The sequence below is a fragment of the Neomonachus schauinslandi genome, chromosome 1, assembly GCF_002201575.2.
Source record: "Neomonachus schauinslandi chromosome 1, ASM220157v2, whole genome shotgun sequence".
Taxonomy (NCBI): Eukaryota; Metazoa; Chordata; class Mammalia; order Carnivora; family Phocidae; genus Neomonachus; species Neomonachus schauinslandi.
Window position 1 is genome coordinate 97410814 of NC_058403.1, and position 21715 is coordinate 97432528.

A 21715-nucleotide genomic window follows, 5' to 3' on the forward strand; every position below is an offset into this window, starting at 1 on the left:
CAGACTGATGGCTGCAGTCCAGACAAGAACTGAGTCTGCGTGGCTGCCCAGAAGGTACAGTCCAGCCAGCAGCATGCCCATCCCAAAGCAACTGGTCTATGTTCTTATCTGGAGACTTGGTTGGGGAAGAATGTGTTTCCAAATTTAACCAGGTTGTTGGAAGAATTCATTTCCTTGGATTCTTCAAGACCACCAGGAGAACGTGTTTTCATTTTAGGGAGGGCACTACTCTCTCTTTTAAGGACATTCACCTGATTAAGTCAAGCTGACCCAGAACAATCTCCCTTCCAATTAACTCAAAATCACTGATTTGGAACTCTAATTATATCTGTAAAATCCCATAACCTTTGCCATTTTCTCTGGATAAAAAAAAGTCACAGGTTCCATCCACACTAAACTATGAAGATGAGATTACACAAGGATGTGACACATTGGGGGTCACCTGAGGGTGTGTCCGCAACAGGATCTCTGTGCAGGCACATGGGATTTCTTGCTTACCATTCAAAAACATAAGTGGAATGGCCCGGTGAGAATAAGAGTAGGGCATTTTGTTGCCTTTAGGATCAAGGAAGAGATATGGATATATTTATTATAGAAGTTTTATAGATGCATAGTTATATCTAACAAAGAAATATAACAAAGAAAAAACAGAGAAGTCATTTTGTCTAGAAGGACATGGAGGCAGAAGTTAGATGCACTGAACTGAGGAGTGATGTCAGACTCGTGAGCAGAACTTGGACAATGGAGAGCACAGGTGCCCATCTGGCGGCGGTGGCTTTGTGTACTAGACGTGTTTGTGTTGCCTGGGTGCCTGTCCACGGCCCCTCACACCTAATCTTCCATGCTGTGAACTGGCTCAGTCTTATTAGACCAGGAATAGATATCTGACCAAGAAGAATACATCCAGAGACTGGCCAGAAACTTATGGTCTATGTGGCCTTACTGGAAAAAATAAGCCTGTCCACTTAAATTTTCAGGAATTTGAACTAAAGTGAAAGAGAGAAGTTGCCAGTGGGTGGAGAATATACTGCAGCTGAAAGGCCATGTAGCAATTATGAGCTGTGTGCTAGCCGATGCAGAGAAAGCAGCTTAGCAGAAGGAGGAAAAATGGTGCAGACTCAAAAAGAAGTAGAGATTAGAGAGAACATTCATTCATTTAATTCCTCTAATACATTCGTATGGAGTTCCTATTATGCACGGGCCACTGTTCTAGGTGCCAGGAATACCTCAATGAATAAAACAAAGTGCCTGTTCTCATGAAACATTCCTGTAGTGGGAGATAGACGGTAAAAATGCCCAAGCATATAAATTATATTTCATTAGGAGAGAAAACCATGGGAATAAAAATAAAGCAGGCCACGAAGTTTAAAAGTAATCGGGGAACTGCTACTTGGGACAGCATTGTCAGGGATGCATACTTGATGATGTCCTTTGAATAGAAACCTGAACACAGTGAAGATGCCAGCCAGCCCTGCTGATAACTGTGGAAAGGGTATACTGGACACAGTGCACAGTAGATGCAAAGGCTCTGAGATAGGTGTGTGCTTGGTGAGTCAAAGGAATAGCAAGAGGGGGAATGTGCCTGCTATAGTGGGAGCAAGAAAGCAAGAGATAGGGTGTGAAGGCAGATATGGAGTGAGCAACAACATCACATAGGGCTTGTGAACCTGGGTCAGAATGCTAACTTTTACTCAGAGCGATGGGAAGTCAGTAGAGGGTTACTAAAAGAGTATCAGCCTTACATTTTCAAGAATCATTCTTGCTGCTGTAGAGAACAGATGGAAAGTGAGGGAGGTGACAGGGAGACCATGTGGACCCTGAGAGATACAAAGTGTGGCCTAATTTCCCATTATGTTCCCCCATGAGGTCTGGCTGTATTTGTTTCAGTCCTTGAATTTCCATGAGATACATTGCAAATCCTTTTTTTAACAACCCCCCCCCCCCTTTTCTTAAACCAGATTGCCAAAGACTCTAATGAATGTTAAACATATTCAAGACTTGGGTTATATATTTTGGCATAAGAGCTAAAAGGTAGTAGAATTTTAAAAACATGTTACCTTTTTCATAAATCATAGAAAGTGCTTGCACATTTGGGAGTTGATATCAGACTGTTAAATTGTTAAACAGAATTATTTTTCCAGGGAACTGGCTTAAACCCATACAAAAAGGTCAGTTCCCAAAGATTATCTATCTGATCCTTTGTGACATAAATGTTTCAAGAGTTTCTAACTCAATGAATATTCTTATCCAATATCAATTAAATATAATTCAAATTTTATATCTTATGGATAACTATTTTGTTATTCTATGAGTCTTTGAAACTAGGTATGCCTCCCCTTTTAGAGACAAAACAATTTGAGACGAAACAATTAAAAGATTTTATAAAGAATCCATTAATTTTTTATTTTATATCCTCCCAGCCCACACACAGATATACACATGCATATGTATCATTTTTATACGTGTAAATACTTTTTGGCTACTTTTTAATGGTATTTCCAATGAAATATTACAAAATCAACCATAAAGTGTTTCAAAATGGGCAGGGGTGGGAAGTTAGCAAACACTCTGTCACTGTCTTAATAACATGAGACATTTTGCCACTGCCCTTTTAATGAATATATCTAATACAAGAAATTAAAAACAAGCTAGTTTTAGGTCAGACTGTCCTTTAAAAATATATTTTTTAAAGATTTTATTTATTTATTTGACAGAGAGAGAGACAGCGAGAGAGGGAACACAAGCAGGGGGAGCAGGAGAGGGAGAAGCAGGCTTCCTGCTGATCAGAGAGCCCGATGTGGGCTCCATCCCAGGACACTGGGATCATGAACTGAGCCGAAGGCAGATGCTTAACGACTGAGCCACCCAGGTGCCCCTCCTTTAAAAATATTAAGTGTGTGTTAAAATACATGCCCAAATAGGCAAATATTCTTTATCTTTTATTTATATCTTTGGTCACATTTCTATAAGGTAATTTATATTTTTTTGGGCAAGGGCAAGTTAATAGCATTATAGGTTCTACATTGTCTGATAATTTTGCCATCATTAAAAAACAGTGGGTGAATGGTATCTTAGTTGTGCCACATGTTTATTAAATTATTTTATTTTTTAAAAATATTTGCTAAAATATTTGTAATAAACATTTACCATTCACCAAATTCTGAAAAACACTACCATTAGAGAAAATAAAATTCAGACCATTCATCTGTTAAAGAAGAGTATTGTGTTGAATATGAAAGGAAAGAAATTGGCACCCATGGAATCATGTATTTACCTTTAAATGCCCAAATGTGAAAACACACACACACACACACACACCCCATCGACTTTAATACACAGAAGACAGATGTACAGAAAAGGGAATCACTAAACATTAATTAACAACAAAGAAATGTGAAAGGAGATTTAGATAGAACATAAAAGCTAAAAGAAGCTAAGTAACTCAGCAGAGTGATACAGGGGAGGCAGCCAAATTCAGAGAAACTTTATTTTTTTGGATTTCAGTCACTTTAAGAATTGTTAACATTCAGATATATACTCAGTGTTTCATAACACTCTTGTTCTATTCTTAAAATGCAAAGTTGTACATAATATTTCCATTATCTGTGGTTTCCAGCACACAATCATATTAAGTCTTTTATCTTGTACCATAGTCAGTGGGAACGAATTTTTCATCAGGCTTTATACTGAAATCAGCCTCATTTGAAAATAGTTATTTCATATTCATGTTCTCAAAAAGCTTTCAAAAATTCAAAAACCAGAGGAAATTTGATTTGACTTATAAATATCTATGGGTATTGTTTAGGCTTGCTGGCCTCATTAACTGATGCCAATACTATTCCTCAATGACGCTGTAGTTAATTTTAAATTAGTAGATTAAGAATACACATAATAGAACTTCAAATGTGGTTCCAAAGGGATTTCCATGAAAAACTAGTTAAAATATTTTAAGTATTTCATAATTAACTTTTAAGCATTATCATGCCCTTTAACATTTTGTCACTTTAGTAGTTATCACAAATTCTATAGTTTAAATTATCTTCTCAATTTTTTTTAAAGACTTATTTATTTATTTATTTGACAGAGAGATAGAGAGCACAAGTAGGCAGAGCGGCAGGCAGAGGGAAAGGGAGAAGCAGGCTCTCTGCTGACCAGGGAGGCCGATGCGGGGCTCCATCTCAGGATCCTGGGATCATGACCTGAGCTGAAGGCAGCCGCTTAAGCAACTGAGCCACCCAGGCGCTCCTATCTTCCAATTTAAATGACTCCTTCTCTAGCCCTCACTCATCTCTTGAAGATTAGTTCAACATTTCTACTTGCCAGGTGAGTTTCTCTGCATGATTATAAACCTAACTCAAATAAGTAGGAAGTTCATTACCTTAGAACTTTAAACGTATCCTTAAGGGGGTAACTATGACTACTTAATGAGAAATAAAACATTTGTTTAAGTTTGCTTAAAATTTGTTCTACCAATTAGATTTGTCCCCAAACAAAATCATCTGCCCTGAAATGTACCAAGCTCCACATGACAGGCAATATTAAGCCATAGTCTGTATAACAATTTGGCAAAGGACAGTAAAATAGGGATTTGAATATCACATAATTAGTCAGACTTGATAACCTTTCAAGTCCCTCTTAATTCTGAGATTCTATGATGTTATAAAATTATTCTCATTCTCTTTTCTCATATATTAAAAAAAAAAGAAAAACTTCCTTCACTGCTAAAACTTGTGATTTACCTCTTTCCACTACATACAATACCTATTCATTATTTCCTGATGTATTATTCCACAGTTTAATTTATTTCAACAAATATATTTGATTAATTTCCCCTTATCTTGATCTTTGAATTTTTTTTCTCAGTGGTTTTAATCTTAATATCCACAATCTATTAATTTCAAATAATTTTAGAAAATCTCTTATAAAGGAAACAATAACTTCTAGGCTTAATTCAGACTACAAATTAAAATTTGGAAGCTTTGTTCATGCTAGATAAACTCTGGGAGTTCTAAAATAGTTCACTTAATCTTTGAGATTAAAACACATGTTTACTTCAAAGATAACCTAAGGTTTCATTAGGTGGAAGCTTACAAAGTGCTTCTAAATGTTTTAGTAAAGCAAAATAGAAAAGATCAATGTCTAATTGAATATCTTGTAACTACTTCTCTATATGTATAGCTTGTTAGTTGTAATGATAATTTGGGTATCACCCACAAATATGTGATTCACTAAATTTTACAAGATGTTTTTGAAAAAACAAAGTTACCAATGGCTTTGGAATGTCTACAAAATATAAAACCTTTCAAACATGTTCCTTCTATGGAGTTATAGGAAGACATACACAAATAAACATTTATGTAAGTATGTAACCTTCAGTCTGAATTGTTCAATGCTTTGAATTCTTTCAAATAAATGCTAACATTTAATTTTTTTTTCAAGATTATTTATTTGACAGAAAGAGTGCAAGTGCACAAGCAGGGGGAGCAGCAGAGACAGAGGGAGAAGCAGGCTTCCCATGGAGCAGGGAGCCCAAAGTGGGGCTTGATCCCAGGACCCTGGGATCATGACCTGAGCCAAAGGCAGACGCCTACCGACTGAGTCACCCAGGTGCCCCTTAATTTCTGTTTTATCATGTTTTTATTTGCTTAATGTTTTGCAGACTAAATTTTCATTTATAAAATTGTATTGTGTGAGTAACTATATTTTCAATTGTTTCAAAGTTGGTATCAAAAGTTGCTCAAATGAAGATACAATTAGTTTTTTGATAATTATCAAGCATGTAGTTTGTCAGCCTGAAAATTATTTGGAATGGACCAAACAAAAACAAAAACAAAAACAAAAAAAGGATAGAGAGAGGCTTCATGAATGCTTGTACAAAAACAGATGAATATAATATATAGATGACTTAGGTATGTAATCATAAATTACTGCAGAGTTTAGAGCTTTCTTGGGTGAATGCTCCATTATAAAAGAAACTCTCTAGTACTACCTTAATTAGTATTATCTTTCAAAAATGTATTTATTTTGTTCAAATCAGAATGAGTAAAATATATGCTAGATAAGAAAAATATGTCTACTTTATTCACTTTAATACCACTGACTCTCTCTGGAAAATGACAGAATAGTTAAAAGGAAACTGAAAAATACTGTTGTCCTTGGAACTAAATATATATACATATATATGCCCTTGGAACTAAATATATATATGTATATGTATATAAAACTATGGGCATGTAAATAAATACCTATGCAGAAGGCACTAAAAAGTCACAACAAAGAATCACTCAAAGGATCATCACAATCACTTACCCCACAGCATTTTTATCTGACCTGAAATATTTATGTTGGAAGTACTCACTTTTAACACTAACAACCCATCCTAGCTATTCAATCTTCTGTAGCTCCCCAGTACCATCAAATCATAACAAAATCTGCTCAGAGTAAGTATATTAACACATGCAGAGTTCTCTTATGGACAAAAATCAAAATAAATGAAAATCAAATAAAATGAAAAAACTCCAAAAAGGTAAAGAGATTCAGCTATTTTAGGAATGATGTTGCCTGATGTCTTTCAGGGTTACTCTAATATCCTCCAGCCTTGAGGTTCAGGGGCATGTGTGTGATTTCACACTTGCCCACGTAGAATATGGTGTACTCAGGAGTGATTCTCCTCGAATTGAGCAACCACCTGAAAAGGCCAAAAACATCTCTATGACTCATCAGCCTACTGATGTAGCTCAGTCTCTCCTAAATCAGACTGATTTGTTATAGGGATGGACCTTTTTTTTAAAGATTTTATTTATTTATTTATTTGACAGAGAGAGAGAGAGAGAGCACAAGTAGGGGGAGCGGCAGGCAGAGGGAGAGGGAGAAGCAGGCTCCCTGAGGAGCAGGGAGCCTGATGCAGGGCTCGATCCCAGGACCCCAGGATCATGACCTGAGCCGAAGGCAGTTGCTTAACTAACTGAGCCACTCAGGCGCCCAAGAGATGTACGCTTTTCACAACCTTGCCTGGATGTATCTTTTAAAACTCAATTTGGAGACCTTGTAAGTGAAAAACCCAAGACAAATACTCTTTTCTTATCCATGTCTTCACATATGCTTCACATGGAAGCGTTTATTACCCAAGAAACTACTGAGGAGGGTTTGAAATGTGTGCCAGTAGATTTGAAAAACAATATTTAAAAGTATAGGGGGGGGCGCCTGGGTGGCTCAGTCGGTTAAGCAACCAACTTCTGATTTCAGCTGGGGTCATGATCTCAGGGTTGTGAGGTGGAGCCTTGCTTCTGACTCTGTGCAGACTCTGCTTGAGATTCTCTCTCTCCCTCTCCCTCTGCCCACCCCCCCAAGCTTACACTCCCTCTCTCTCTAAAAATAGATAAATAAAATCTTTAAAAAAATAAAAATAAGGGGCCCCTGGGTGGCTCAGTCGGTTATGCGTCTGCCTTTGGCTCAGGTCATGATCTCAGGATCCTGGGATGGAGCCCCGCATCAGGTTCCCTGCTCAGCAGGGAGCCTGCTTCTCCCTCTGCCTGCGGCTCCCCCTGCTTATTCTCTCTCTGACAAATAAATAAATAAAATCTTTAAAAAATAAAATAAAAATAGATAAAAGCATGTTTCATTATCATGTTGCTTTCACCACTTTCTAGGTCCCTACAGATACCCTATTAATCTAAATAATCTTAAGGAACAACATTGTGAAGAACAAATGGAAACACTATGTTTAAAAAGCAATCTAAATTCACTTTATGCACAACCAACACAGTTGCCATACTGAATTTGGCTAATTTATGTACAAAATCCAAAAGAATTCCACAGGCCCCTGGTTTTCACTCTGAACAGTTGCATCTTCTTCTCTCTTTTAATGAAGGTAATACAGACACTAGACTTGTGGTATAATATGTATATAACATAGAGTAACAAAGGTGTAACAGAGTATACAGAAAATCCATTAAATAAAGGCTAAAATCATACCTCCAGGCATATTTTCATATATAAAAGAGAGTACTCTTTGTTAGGGTTGAGTTAGCTCCTTTGAGAGCTTTTGCAAAGAGGGTTGAAGTCAGTTTATGTCTACATTATACTAGCTACACAACTTTGCTTGTCTTGGGCAATTTATTCCATTCACTTCAGTTAGGAATGGCAAGAGATACAAAGATGATTCCTGGGACTACTTCCTATTCAGTTTGGAAGTTAGTGGAAGATTGTCCTCTCTCCAACACAGTCGCTGATGAAAGGGATCTATTAAAAAAAACTGCGTTGGTTTACACTGCAGATTGAATGGAACATTAAATGACTGCATTAGTATGACTGCAGTGGGGGTAATGGTCGCCTCCAGTGGGTATATAATGTTGTAATAATACTTTCACATAGGTGCAATAATTGCTCAAGTGTCCTCGTTTAATTTGTCACAAAATAGTATCCAGCATCTCTCCAGCAAATGCCCCTCACACCTCCCCTCACTCTAGTTTTATTTTCCTCCCTCTTGGTGAGTGTAAACAGACGAGGAAATCTGTGTACTTCCAAAATGTCACCTATGTATCACGAAGCGGGGTGGGGGGGGGGGCACTGTAAATCACTTGGAAACAGCTTCTAGGAGGCGTTTAGCGATACCGCCCATCAATACAGCTCAGATGCTCTTAATTTGATGACCCCGCCCAAACCCCTCGGGCCTGGCCGGTAATTTTCCAAACAGCCACCTCTCATTTGCAAATAAAAGTTAAAATCAATCCACAGATACAGAATGCTGACTTCCTGCCACTCAATTTTACAGGGCTTCTCTTTGTAGAGCTGCCAGGTTGTGACCCATGGAAAATGAGATGAGAGAGAATGAGATGAGAGAGAATGAGAGGAGAGAATAAGAGAGGAAGAGAGAGAGAGATCACTTGCTTCCTTGCTTCCTAAGCAGGGATTTGCCTGCGAAGCGCGGATAGAGGACTGCGGCGGCTGATTTACACAGTTGGCGCGGAGGAGGGGCCGGGGGTGCGGGGGGGGGGGGGGGGGCACATGCTGGCGGAGGCTCCGGCGATGGGCTGATCTGGGGGCTCCCGAGCGCCGCTTCCTGCGTGCGCGATTTGGGGGCAGCAGCTGATGGATTTGCATTCGGGTTCCAGCCCGGCGTTTCGTATACTGCCTCCTAAAACCCGATCTGGGGCTCCCAGTTTGGGTGCAGACATTGGTAAGTAACGTGTAATCCGATTTTAGTTATTTCCTAGGCCATTAAAGTGGCACTTTTAAAGCAGGTCAGTCTTAAAAGATGCCGCCGCCGCGAGCGTCTCCTTGGCCTGAAACGTTCCGCTGTCCCCTTCCCCGCCCCCCCCTCCTCGCGCTCGAGAAGTGAGGATGCTTGAATGGTGAGCTGTCAGGGGGCTCACTCTCTGCCAACAGGATCGCTTCACCTTCGTGCTTTGCCTGAGATCTCGCAAATCCAAGTCGAATTTGGTGTGCACAGCCATACTGTTGTATTTGTACCCTCTCTTTTTCTCTCTACCCCCGCTTCCCCCCCCCCCCCCCCGCCCCCCCCCCCCCCCCCGCTTCACCGTCTGGCCAATGCTGGGATCTGGGATCTAGTCGCCCCCTTCCTGCCTCCTTCCCGCCCCTCTCCACCCCCTTCTCTCATCTACACACCACCCACCCCCACTCCTACCTACCTAAAGGGTCAAGAGCAAAGACACCGGGAGAAGATAAGTGCTAGTCCCATCTCCTCAGATCGAAGGAGGCCTTGGGCAGGGATTTGCACTGAGTGACAACCTTTCAGGAAGCAAGGAAGAGAAAGAGAAAGGAAAAAAAACAAAAAACAAAAAACAAAACCAGAGACCGAGCTAGGACTCTCAGGGACCACGAAGCTCGACAGTTAATCGAGAGCACCGAGATTTTAAGTCAAAGAACCCAGTCCTAGGACACTCGCTCTGCCTGTCTACCATCGAAGGTATATGGAACTGTGGTCCTGAGCTCTCATGTCACTGGCAACGTCAAGCTAGGTGAGCGCCCGGCTCTCCCATTGGTATGCAGCGACCATTTCCCTTCAAGTCTCAAAGGTGGAAACACTTAAAAGGATTACAAGCGTGATTTGGTGGCCTTACTGAAAGTTGGTGGCCTGAGGAAGAGAAACTGCAAGGCTACGGCACGATGGATACAATTCAGCCTCCCAGAGAGTTTGCACCTCCCGCTGGGCAGCCCCTCGGAGCAAATCTCGGAGATCTAGAGCGCTCTGCATGGATAGGTACTCGCCGCCATCCTTTCCTACTTTGCCTAATTGAAACCAGTATTTCTCGCTAGTAGGATGTGCATTGTAGAGCATATAGAGTTTGGCAGCGATGTCTTCTGTAGGCTCACAGGTGCTAGAGGTTTGTTGCATTTTTGAACTGGATCATTTAGTTGTAAGGACAATGGTAGAAGGAATGGTACTGGAGACTAACATACCCTCGGACCCCTTTTCTGGGGGAGGAAATTGTAAGTAACTCCAACAAATAGGCCAAGTGTCGGAGCGAAGGGCCCCTCCCCTAGTGGGTCGCTCGCTCATGTTGTAAAAGGAAAACGGCTTGAGGTTTTAATCATTTTCCATTTCTAAAAATACCCATTGTGCGTTTCGCCTGGAGACAGCAGATTAGAAAAAGATCTGTGGAAGGCTCAGACCTCTTCAGAAAATGAATGATGCAGCATTTTAATTATTTGTTCTAAGGGGTGATTGTTTTGCTTCCATGTTGGAATATTTAATCTTAGATATGGAGAGATTAGTGGGCTCGGAGATCCGGCAAAGGGGAGGGGGAGATAGGAAGGGGGCACTGTGGGGAAAAAGGGCTTCTTGTCCTCCCCGTGGACAAATGATGCTGGGCGCTCCCAGCAGGAAGCGGGCGAAACCGGGGCTTCAGGGCCCTTCATCCCCTAACTTTTGGAGCTCTTCCTATCACTTAGACACATTATACTGAGACAAAGGAAAAGAAAAGGGTGAAATAGCCTTTAGGACATGGACCAAATCAAGAACTTGAGGGGATGTAGTTAAGGGGAGAACAGAGGACGATTACAGTGATGGTCATTTACCGTCACCGGGAAGCTCGGGGAAGCCTCCCGGTTACCCATCGATTCCATCGCATCATGGGTTCTGATATGATCCGTGAAACAGTCACCGCCTTTGCACGTTGGGTACCAAAGGTGGTGTGTGTGGTGGGGGAGGGGGTAGGCTGGCAGCTGGTGAAGGAGATGGGATTGCTCTGGTTCTGAGTTCAGGCTGTTGGTGATGGTCGGCTCAGTTGCGACCTGAGAAATAGGGTGGGTCTGGAATATTAAGGGTGTAGAGTGTTAGAGAGTCTTGCCTTCCTGCTTACTAAGTCTGTGATCGCTGTTTCCAATCTTAGCTACTCTGGAGCGGTGGACACTTGTGCGGTCATTTAAATGCAAAATATAATGCAAATCTTATATGACTGACTTTTAAGGAACGTTTATGTTGCATTAAGTGACATATATATTTAGAATGGTAAAGAATTGATGTTTTTTTTTTTTTTTTCTTTAAAATTTGATTTTGTAAAAAGCGCTTTAAGGGAAAGCCATCTCTACTCGATAACTGAGTCCTTGGGCAGTTGAGGTTCAGTCCAGTTCTTTAGCAACCAGAAAGTCCCTCCCTTCCCCAGGAGTCGGTTACAGGATTGGTGTGGAGGGCCGGCGGGGGCCGGGGGCGGGGGGCGCAGGGCAATAGATGCCGTACAGTTCCCGCTAACTAGACACGTTTGCTGCACACTTGCCTCTCTCCAGTTTCCCTACTAAGCTGTCTTTCGTCCTAGTAGGTAGGACTGTAGAACCGTCAGTTCCACAGTCAGAACCTTCTTAGAGGGTTCATGTGAACTGTGATCTGGTTGCCCCTCTTCACTGCAACGTCTTCGCTCAATCACCCCCACCCCCACTCACGACTCCCTATTTTCCTCTTTCCCCAAATATCACGGAGCAATATTTGGGCCAAAAAAGGGGGGGTGGGGAGGTGGGGAGTGTCGAGGAAAAAAAAATCTAAACCCTGAAATGCTGCCCCCTATCCCCACGAAGTCTTTCCCGGTAGAAGAAAGTGAAATGTGCCATTGTTACCAAGTGGTCTGCGTTGGCCTGTCTCTGTTTTTAAAAAGGTGGAAGCAAACACATGGCTGTTGAATCCAGGGGAAATCGAAGGCTTTGAGCTGCAGCACAACAAAAGGATTCCTGGTGCAAAGAGATCGAAGCAAAATGCAGGAGAAACTCGGTCCAAGTCGCTCAGGCTGCCTGGGCTCTTATTCGGGACACCTAAGCAGAATCAGCTAGATCCAGCTCTTCTCCTTCGGGGACCTGAATTTCCCTTTATCCCCGTCTTTGGAGAGGAGTGTCTGCGCTATGAAAAGGATAATTCCGAAAGATAATCTTACTTTACAACCTGTCTACACTAGGGAGAGGAGCTCTGAAAACCAGAGGAGCAAAACAGCCAGGAGATGATTTCCTTGAGAGTTAAAAAAGTAATAATAATAAGAAGAAAAAAATGCCGACACTCCTCCCCCCCTCCACCTTCCCCACCAGAGGAATGCTTCCCTTAGGTTGGCCTCTGCTTTCCTGTTTCTTATTTTGACAATTTGTTATCTGAACCCCTCCACTTCTTTCCTCATCCCTTAAACAGAAACACACACACACACACACACTCTGTAGAGTCAGGGCTTCCTAGTGCTCGCTCCCGACCCCAAGCTAAGCGCGTTCCCTTCTTGGAGCTCATTTTCGTGACGTGGAAAGCAGGATCCAGGGTTACAGCACATATTTAAAAAAAAAAAAAAAAAAAAAAGCCAGCACAAGAGAAGTCCGAGATTCTGCACTGGGATTGAGACTGCCTTCCTCCCTGCCTCCCTCCCGCCCTTCCTCCCAGTGCCCAATGATGTGCTGCCGGTACCCAGAGAGAGCAACCACGGCGGCGGCGGCGGCGGCGGCGGCAGCAGCAGCAGCAGCGGCAGCGGAGCTGGAAGCCTGCTGCAGCCCCTTCTCCTCCCTTCTCTATTGAGTGTGCCAAGCGGCAGTTCTGCATCCTAAAGAAGCCCATTGAAAGGCCCATTGCATTCCCAGCACGTCTCAAGCTTGCTGCTTTTATTTTTTCTCTTCGTCTCCCCCACCCACCCCCTCTATCCCCCTTTGCTTCAGCTTCAGCAAAAGGAAGGAGGGAGAGGGAGAGAGAATCCTTAAACTCAAGCTTTTTTTTTTTTTTTTCCTTCCAATGTTCAATTCTTAAAAAAAAAAATCTCCTGCAAAATAGGTAAGTCAAAGACATCTGGAGCCTTTCATACCTAAATCTCAGGGACCTCAGAAACAAGAAAAACATTTAAAAAATGGTGAAGAAAGAACTTAAGTAGATTTTAATATTTTATAAGGGAGACAGGGAAGACTAACTGATACTGCAATGTAGCTTCATCTGCCTTCTGTCTCTCTCTCTTTTTTTTCATTTAATTGTTTCTAAAAATTGAGTATTGCATGCCTGAGGCGGATTTCTCTTTGCTTTCTCATGGGTCTTCCTTTCTTTACAGCTGTGTACATTATATGCAAGTTGAATGTGAAGATTTATTCTTTTCATTCTCCCTATAAATTATATCATTGTGTTTTCAGAGGGTTGGCAAAATGTTTCCTTAATGTATGTATCTTACGTGTGGAGAGCAAACATATGCTAAAAATTCTGGTTTATTTTTATTGATTAAAAATAATCATTCAATTTTGATTGATATTTCAGTGACTCAGAAAGGGCAATCTAATAAAACTGCATTAATATAATTTATTTATGTACGCATTTTCATATACTGATGATATAAAGCAAGGAAAGAGAGCCATAGAGAAAGGCTCTGTATTATTAGAATAGTGCACAGTATTTGTTTCTTCTGATTGGAAAAGAATGATGTCTTTCTTTGAAATGTAATTTGTGTGATAGATCATTTATCAGCAGGTAAGAATCAAGGCTTCCACCCTTTTCTTGCCTTTCACTACCCAACTGTCTTCTAACCAGCCACCTGCCATTCCAGCTTTTTACAGGGTTCCTCAGTTGATCTTGAAGGCACAGACACACATTCCAAACTAAGCTCTGCAAGTGTTTTAATACAGACACTCCCAGGCTCAGCATCCTTTAGCTATCATTATCTTTAACTCTGACAACCGCATGGGCTCCTTCTTTAGAAAGGCTAATCACTCCTAAAGGGTTTAAATAGCCAAATGATACACCTATGTAGAAATTATTTAATTGAAGGGGATGTTAAAAATCTGTGCTTGGGAAAAAGAGGGTGGGGGTATACTACGATACTGAGCATACACTATAATTAAGTACATTGTGATCATCTCTTAAGCAAAATCTTAAGTTTTCCTGAGATATCAAGCATCTTGTACATCTCAACCTCTGATATTGAGCAATGGGCTCATACTTTATCACACTCTAATCTATTAACTTTGTGGTATGCTATATCTTTTTATGAGTAGAAACCTATAGTTTAAAGAATCTTTATTTTCTATCAGAATCCCAATCTGATCTGTAATGGGAACTTCTGATATCAATGTGAGTTTTAGTAGGCAAACAGGTGTAATGGCCAAATTACTGCCATTATTACTGAATCTGCCTATATCTAAAAGGCATCACTGTATACCAGTCATTTGATTGCTGTAAGATGCAATGAAGGCTGCTTGTGTTAGTATGATGTGCCCTTTACCAAGTATGGCTTGGTTTAGGAAAATGTCATTGCATGGCACAATATTTCAAAGTCACCCAAGTTTAAATACAAGTCATTTAAGCATGTTGACAGATCATTTTGAGTGTCAGTTCAACAACTGCTAAAGTTTGTATCACTCTTAAAAAGCTCCAAATGTAGGAGTCACTTAGAATAGTGCATATGAGTAAAGGCTAAAAATCTGCATCTTTATTTCTGTTGCAGTTTTGTAATCAACTACGAATGATGAAACCTTCCATAGCTGAGATGCTTCACAGAGGAAGGATGTTGTGGATAATTCTTCTAAGCACAATTGCTCTAGGATGGACTACCCCAATTCCCCTGATAGAGGACTCAGAGGAAATAGATGAGCCCTGTTTTGATCCATGCTACTGTGAAGTTAAAGAAAGCCTCTTTCATATACATTGTGACAGTAAAGGATTTACAAATATTAGTCAGATTACTGAGTTCTGGTCAAGACCTTTTAAACTGTATCTGCAAAGGAATTCAATGAGGAAATTGTACACCAACAGTTTTCTTCATTTGAACAACGCTGTGTCCATTAACCTTGGGAACAATGCATTGCAGGACATTCAATCAGGAGCTTTCAATGGTCTTAAGATTTTAAAGAGGTTATATCTACATGAAAACAAACTAGATATCTTCAGAAATGACACCTTCCTTGGCTTGGAGAGTCTGGAATACCTGCAGGCAGATTACAATGTCATTAAACGTATTGAGAGTGGGACATTTCGGAACCTAAGTAAATTGAGGGTTCTGATTTTAAATGATAATCTCATCCCCATGCTTCCAACCAATTTATTTAAGGCTGTCTCCTTAACCCATCTGGACCTACGTGGAAACAGGTTAAAGGTTCTTTTTTACCGAGGAATGCTAGACCACATTGGCAGAAGCCTGATGGAGCTCCAGCTGGAAGAAAATCCTTGGAACTGTACATGTGAGATAGTGCAACTGAAGAGTTGGCTGGAACGCATTCCTTACACCGCCCTGGTGGGAGACATCACCTGTGAGACCCCTTTCCACTTCCATGGAAAGGACCTGCGAGAAATCAGGAAGACAGAACTCTGTCCCCTGTTGTCTGACTCTGAGGTGGAGGCTAGTTTGGGGATTCCCCACTTGTCATCAAGCAAGGAGAATGCATGGCCAACTAAGCCTTCCTCAATGTTGTCTTCTGTCCATTTTACTGCTTCTTCTGTTGAATATAAGTCCTCAAATAAACAGCCCAAGCCCACCAAACAGCCCCGAACACCAAGGCCACCCTCCACATCCCAAGCTTTATATCCTGGTCCAAACCAACCTCCCATTGCTCCTTACCAGACCAGACCACCCATTCCCATTATATGTCCCACTGGGTGTACCTGTAATTTGCACATCAACGACCTTGGTTTGACTGTCAACTGCAAAGAGCGAGGATTTAATAACATTTCTGAACTTCTTCCAAGGCCACTGAATGCCAAGAAACTTTACCTGAGTAGCAATCTGATTCAGAAAATATACCGTTCTGATTTTTGGAATTTCTCCTCCCTGGATCTCTTGCATCTGGGAAACAATCGTATTTCTTATGTCCAGGATGGAGCTTTCATCAACCTGCCCAACCTAAAGAGCCTCTTTCTTAATGGCAACGATATCGAGAAGCTGACACCAGGCATGTTCCGAGGCCTACAGAGTTTGCACTACTTGTACTTTGAGTTCAATGTCATCCGAGAAATCCAGCCTGCAGCCTTCAGCCTCATGCCCAACTTGAAGCTGCTATTCCTCAACAATAATTTGCTGAGGACCCTACCAACAGACGCCTTTGCAGGCACATCCCTGGCCCGGCTCAACCTGAGAAAGAACTACTTCCTCTACCTTCCTGTGGCTGGTGTCCTAGAACACTTAAATGCCATTGTCCAGATAGACCTCAATGAGAATCCTTGGGACTGTACCTGTGACCTGGTCCCCTTCAAACAGTGGATTGAAACCATCAGCTCAGTCAGTGTGGTGGGTGATGTGCTTTGCAGGAGCCCTGAGAACCTCACCCACCGTGATGTGCGCACAATTGAGCTGGAAGTTCTCTGCCCAGAGATGCTGCACATCCCACCAGCTGGAGCATCCCCAGCCCAGCCTGGAGATTCTCACCTTGCTGGGGGGCCAACAAGTGCATCACCTTATGAGTTCTCACCCCCTGGAGGCCCCGTGCCACTTTCTGTGTTGATTCTCAGCCTGCTGGTTCTTTTTTTTTCTGCAGTCTTTGTTTCTGCAGGCCTCTTTGCCTATGTGCTCCGACGGCGCCGGAAGAAGCTGCCCTTTAGAAGCAAGAGGCAAGAAGGTGTGGACCTTACTGGCATCCAGATGCAGTGCCACCGGCTTTTTGAGGATGGTGGCGGTGGTGGAGGTGGAAGTGGAGGTGGGGGCAGACCAACTCTTTCCTCCCCAGAGAAGGCTCCTCCTGTGGGCCACGTATATGAGTACATCCCCCACCCAGTTACCCAGATGTGCAACAACCCCATCTATAAGCCTCGTGAGGAGGAGGAGGTGGCTGTTTCATCAGTCCAGGAGGCAGGGAGCGCAGAACGAGGGGGTCCTGGGACACAACAACCAGGAATAGGTGAGGTTCTCCTAGGAAGTGAGCAGTTTGCTGAGACACCCAAGGAGAACCACAGCAACTACCGGACCTTGCTGGAAAAAGAAAAAGAGTGGGCCCTGGCAGTGTCCAGCTCCCAGCTCAACACCATAGTGACGGTGAATCACCATCACCCTCACCCTCACCACCCAGCAGTTGGTGGGGTTTCAGGGGTAGTTGCGGGAACTGGGGGAGACTTGGCTGGGTTCCGCCACCATGAGAAGAATGGTGGGGTGGTGCTGTTTCCTCCTGGGGGAGGCTGTGGTGGTGGCAGTATGCTACTAGACCGAGAGAGGCCACAGCCAGCCCCCTGCACAGTGGGATTCGTGGATTGTCTCTATGGCACTGTGCCCAAATTAAAGGAACTGCACGTCCACCCTCCTGGCATGCAATACCCAGACTTACAGCAGGATGCCAGGCTCAAAGAAACACTTCTCTTCTCGGCTGGAAAGGGCTTCACAGACCACCAAACCCAAAAAAGTGATTACCTCGAGTTAAGGGCCAAACTTCAAACCAAGCCGGATTACCTCGAAGTCCTGGAGAAGACAACATATAGGTTCTAACCGTAAAAGAAAAATAAATTAGTGCTTTTTTTTTTTCCAAAAGAAAAGGAAAATAAAAGAAATATATCCCTTGCTCCCTTTACACTTGTCCCAATAACTCCATTCTCACAAACTTCCCTGCCCTGAACAGAACTGAAATCGCATGATAACTAGAAAATACAGATGTATGCTCTCCCCTCTCAGATGTGATTTGGAGGAAGGGCCACACTCAGATCATTAATCAATGAAGTGCCTTCGCAGACTTTTGCCAGCAAATGTTATCATTATTTTTTATACTGAAACTTGAGACTTTGACTGTGCCATGTATAAGGTATATTGGGGATCGTTGTATTGATCCTAATTAAGTAAAATTCAATGTGTCTTTTTATTTTCAGTAATTTTTTTTTTTTTAGTTGTAGTTTTGTTTGATGGGGTGGGGGGGGAACAAATTGACATTTGTGGCTTTCTTTCCTCCTCCCATCATGGCACAGATTCTGTACATGTATTAACAATGCAGTTTGCTGCATGCCTGGAAACTGCAAGACGGGGAGGGAGGGGGCGGGTCTTGCTCGAATGTTCTCACCCAGTCTTTTTTCTGTCACACACATACCCCCATGCAAATCACAAATCCCTGCACACAGTTAGGTCCCTAAACCTGCAGCCTCTTCCTTCTGGTGCAGGCGTGCGCACACACACACACACACACACACAAATGTACACGTGTGCGTGCATGCGCACACAAACACACGCGCCCCATTCCTTTTCAACCCAATCTAATTATTTTGGGTTTGATCTATTCCTCTACTCTTCATAGCTTCATCTTCCCTTCACCCCTAGTGTACAGCTCTCTCCTACCACCCTGGGAAAAGTCATATTCTAGGTTGGATCCTACTGAAGTGGAAGCCTGGTGGTTTAACAGCTGGAAGCATACCTAGGGATGAGCACCCTCTTTGTGACACTTCATCCTGATGCCAAGATTTTTTGGAGAACATCTGCACTTTCTTATACATATATATATATATATATAATATTAAAAAATAAAAAAGCAACTGGGTATATATCACTAACAGCTTTGTAGGAAGCACTTTTAATGTTTTCTCTCTCACACACAAAGATTCAAAAGAAATGTGCATATATTTATTCTGTAATTTCAGTGATTATAAATTGTAAAGGTAATGTTTAATCATTGTATAGTGATTATGCGTCTGGTATAGCTTTCCTAATAAAAAGTTTTTGAAAAACATAATACATTATATATAGAGGATACCAAGCTTGAACCTTAAACTCCAGCTATGCCATGCCTTTCATGCTCCCATTTTTTTTAAAATCTTTTACTTGTTATACAGAAAGCTAGTTTATTAACAAGTTTGATGCACTGTGATATTGATAAATCTTATTACCTACCACCCCATCACATACCAGGATACAATTGGGACTTGAAAAATCTGATTTATATAGTTCACTTTTACTCTTGGATTATGAATTTCAAATTCAGAAACCCAATGATGCACCATTTTTCCTAGGCAGGTTGTGATTGGGAGAAAATATAGTAAGGAGATTGCTAAGAAGTACAGGATTATATAGACGAGGTAATCAAGGAATCAAGGATCCATGCACCTTAAGATAGTAAATGACATAAAGAAAAAGGAAAGTGAAATTGCCATTCTTTTTTTAAAACATGCAGTAAAATTACACACACACACACACACACACACTCACACCCCAAACTCTAAGGCCCTGGAGCCAATTTGACTGTCAGAATCCTGTTAATCTGTACAAGTTGTCATTGTTATATTTAGCTACTAGTTTTTTTTTCTAGCCATCTAACTGCAACTGGCCCCAATCAGGCTTGAACTAAGACAGAAGATGCTGAATGAGTTTTTCTTTCTGTATGATATTAAAATAATGTTTAAAATTAATCTGACAATAATCCAAGTTATGATCCATTTACATGTGAGCGAAACCAAAGAAAATTGGATTTTTAAGGTGCCAGGATCTTGTTTGTGGAAGAAACTAAACTGATAGAAAGAAACCGGAGCTTTGAGGCAGGCACTTATCTCATTATGCCAGTAGAGGGCAGCAGAGCTCCAGAGATTCACAGACCCTGTAACTGCAGAACTGCGCAGTGAGGCCAGTGTTCCCAGGTTTCTTAAGCTGCCCTTAGTAGAAATTATCGTTATGTGTTGAATGTAATTCACCACAAGTCACCAATGCCTTACATTACTTTTTTTTCATAAAAAAAAGACGTGCAGCTTCTAAAGCTGTGTTACTGATATAAAAATTAAGGCATTGCATTTTAAAAAGCCCCATGAATGTCTAGAAGAACATATTTAGATATCTCTTGATTAATTATAAATGGGTATCAACATTAAGTATGCATAAAATAAAAACACACATATATCAGTACAAAAATGCAACTTTTCAGGGCCGCCTTGCATTTGGCACATTGTACCTAAATTTTCTGTCTTCCATTATTTGAGGTACATTGGAATTATTGCAGAAAAAGAAAAACATAATTCACTATTTCTCTACATACAATATTGAAATGTACTTTTCTTGTGCAAGAGGATCAGATCTACAATTAAATAGGTGTCATTCTTTTTTTTTGTTTATTCTCTTCTTTTTACTTTCCCATAAGTTAGCTTTTTCATAGTTATCTCACTTTCCTTCTTCTTTATAATCATCCTTCCCTCCTTCATTTGAGGACTTTCTTCTTCTTTTTTTTTAAAGCACAGAAAGTCAGTGTTTTAAATACCTGTAAGTGTTTTAAAACCTGATCTATGGAGTCCCTCTAAACTAGTGATTTATCATGTCCCCATTCTTCCTTAATAAAATACTCTGGTGAATGGTAGAAAGCATGTGCATAATAGAAATTCAAAATGAAAAGCTAGGTACTTTTGACAGTAATCATTTCCTTAATAACCATGAACACATTCATAACATGGCATATTATACAAATCAGGTTAAAGTACAATCCCTAATGATCCTGGTGCTTTTGACATTTGAAAAATGTGTGTCCATAAACCATATCAAATTACAATATAACTTGATAATTATGTTTATATTTATTAAATACAGAAAGACTGTCTTGTCTTAAATATAGGTAGTAATTTTACTCTTGAATGAGGAATAAATTTTATTTAGTGAAAATAAATTTATATGAGAATGGAATTTTGTATTCAAGGAGATAAATTTTTGCTTCCATGGAGTTTTCTACCCCTTTGGCTAGGCTACTTATTTTAGCTGTGCCTTAGAATTACTTAAGTTAGCTTTAATTTATAATACCAGATATGTTTTCAGAAAGTACCATGGGTACTAATATAGGTTCTCTGATTAGGATTTGTTCCATGTTTTTGTTGCAGTAAAAAATTATTTTTGAGAAAAAAATTGCTAATTCACCTCACAGTTATGGTCAATTTGACTGAAGCAGACCCAGATCTGGCAGATATTTGCTATTATTCATTGCTACTTTACTATAAATTATAGTAATAGTATTTGAAAATAATAAAATGTATTGTAATGTCCCTTTAATTATAAGATGGTGAGTGGAAAATAGTTGAAAGTGAAATATTAGCTTGACGCAGTAACAGTTTTAACATATTATTCATCATATACAGTATTATTTATGTGGATGCTTTTATGTTTTTATTTAAAAAGCTACATTACTTCCTCCAATTGCAAAATACTAAAAACAATATATATATGTAAGTATGAAAAAGTTCAGAGAGAGATCACAAGGAAAGTTTAATGACTGAGCTTAGAATTTTGTATTTTTTCCCCTCAACTAGGAATGTTAGTTTTAAACCCTTGATATCTGAGAAGAATATTTGTTTCTAGCACTATAAAAGTTGATAATGCAATTGCAGAACAATTTT

At 40.8% G+C, this 21715-nt stretch overlaps 1 protein-coding gene across 1 annotated transcript; it reads left to right on the forward strand.

Moving 5' to 3' along the window:
* The first annotated feature begins 10002 nt into the window (after window positions 1-10002).
* Window positions 10003-17897, forward strand: SLITRK3 (SLIT and NTRK like family member 3). The gene is made up of 2 exons (XM_021702654.2): window positions 10003-10222; window positions 14901-17897. Exon 2 carries the CDS (start codon window positions 14919-14921, stop codon window positions 17859-17861), a length of 2943 nt encoding a protein of 980 aa, XP_021558329.1. The 5' UTR covers window positions 10003-10222; window positions 14901-14918; the 3' UTR covers window positions 17862-17897.
* Window positions 17898-21715: the final 3818 nt, after the last annotated feature.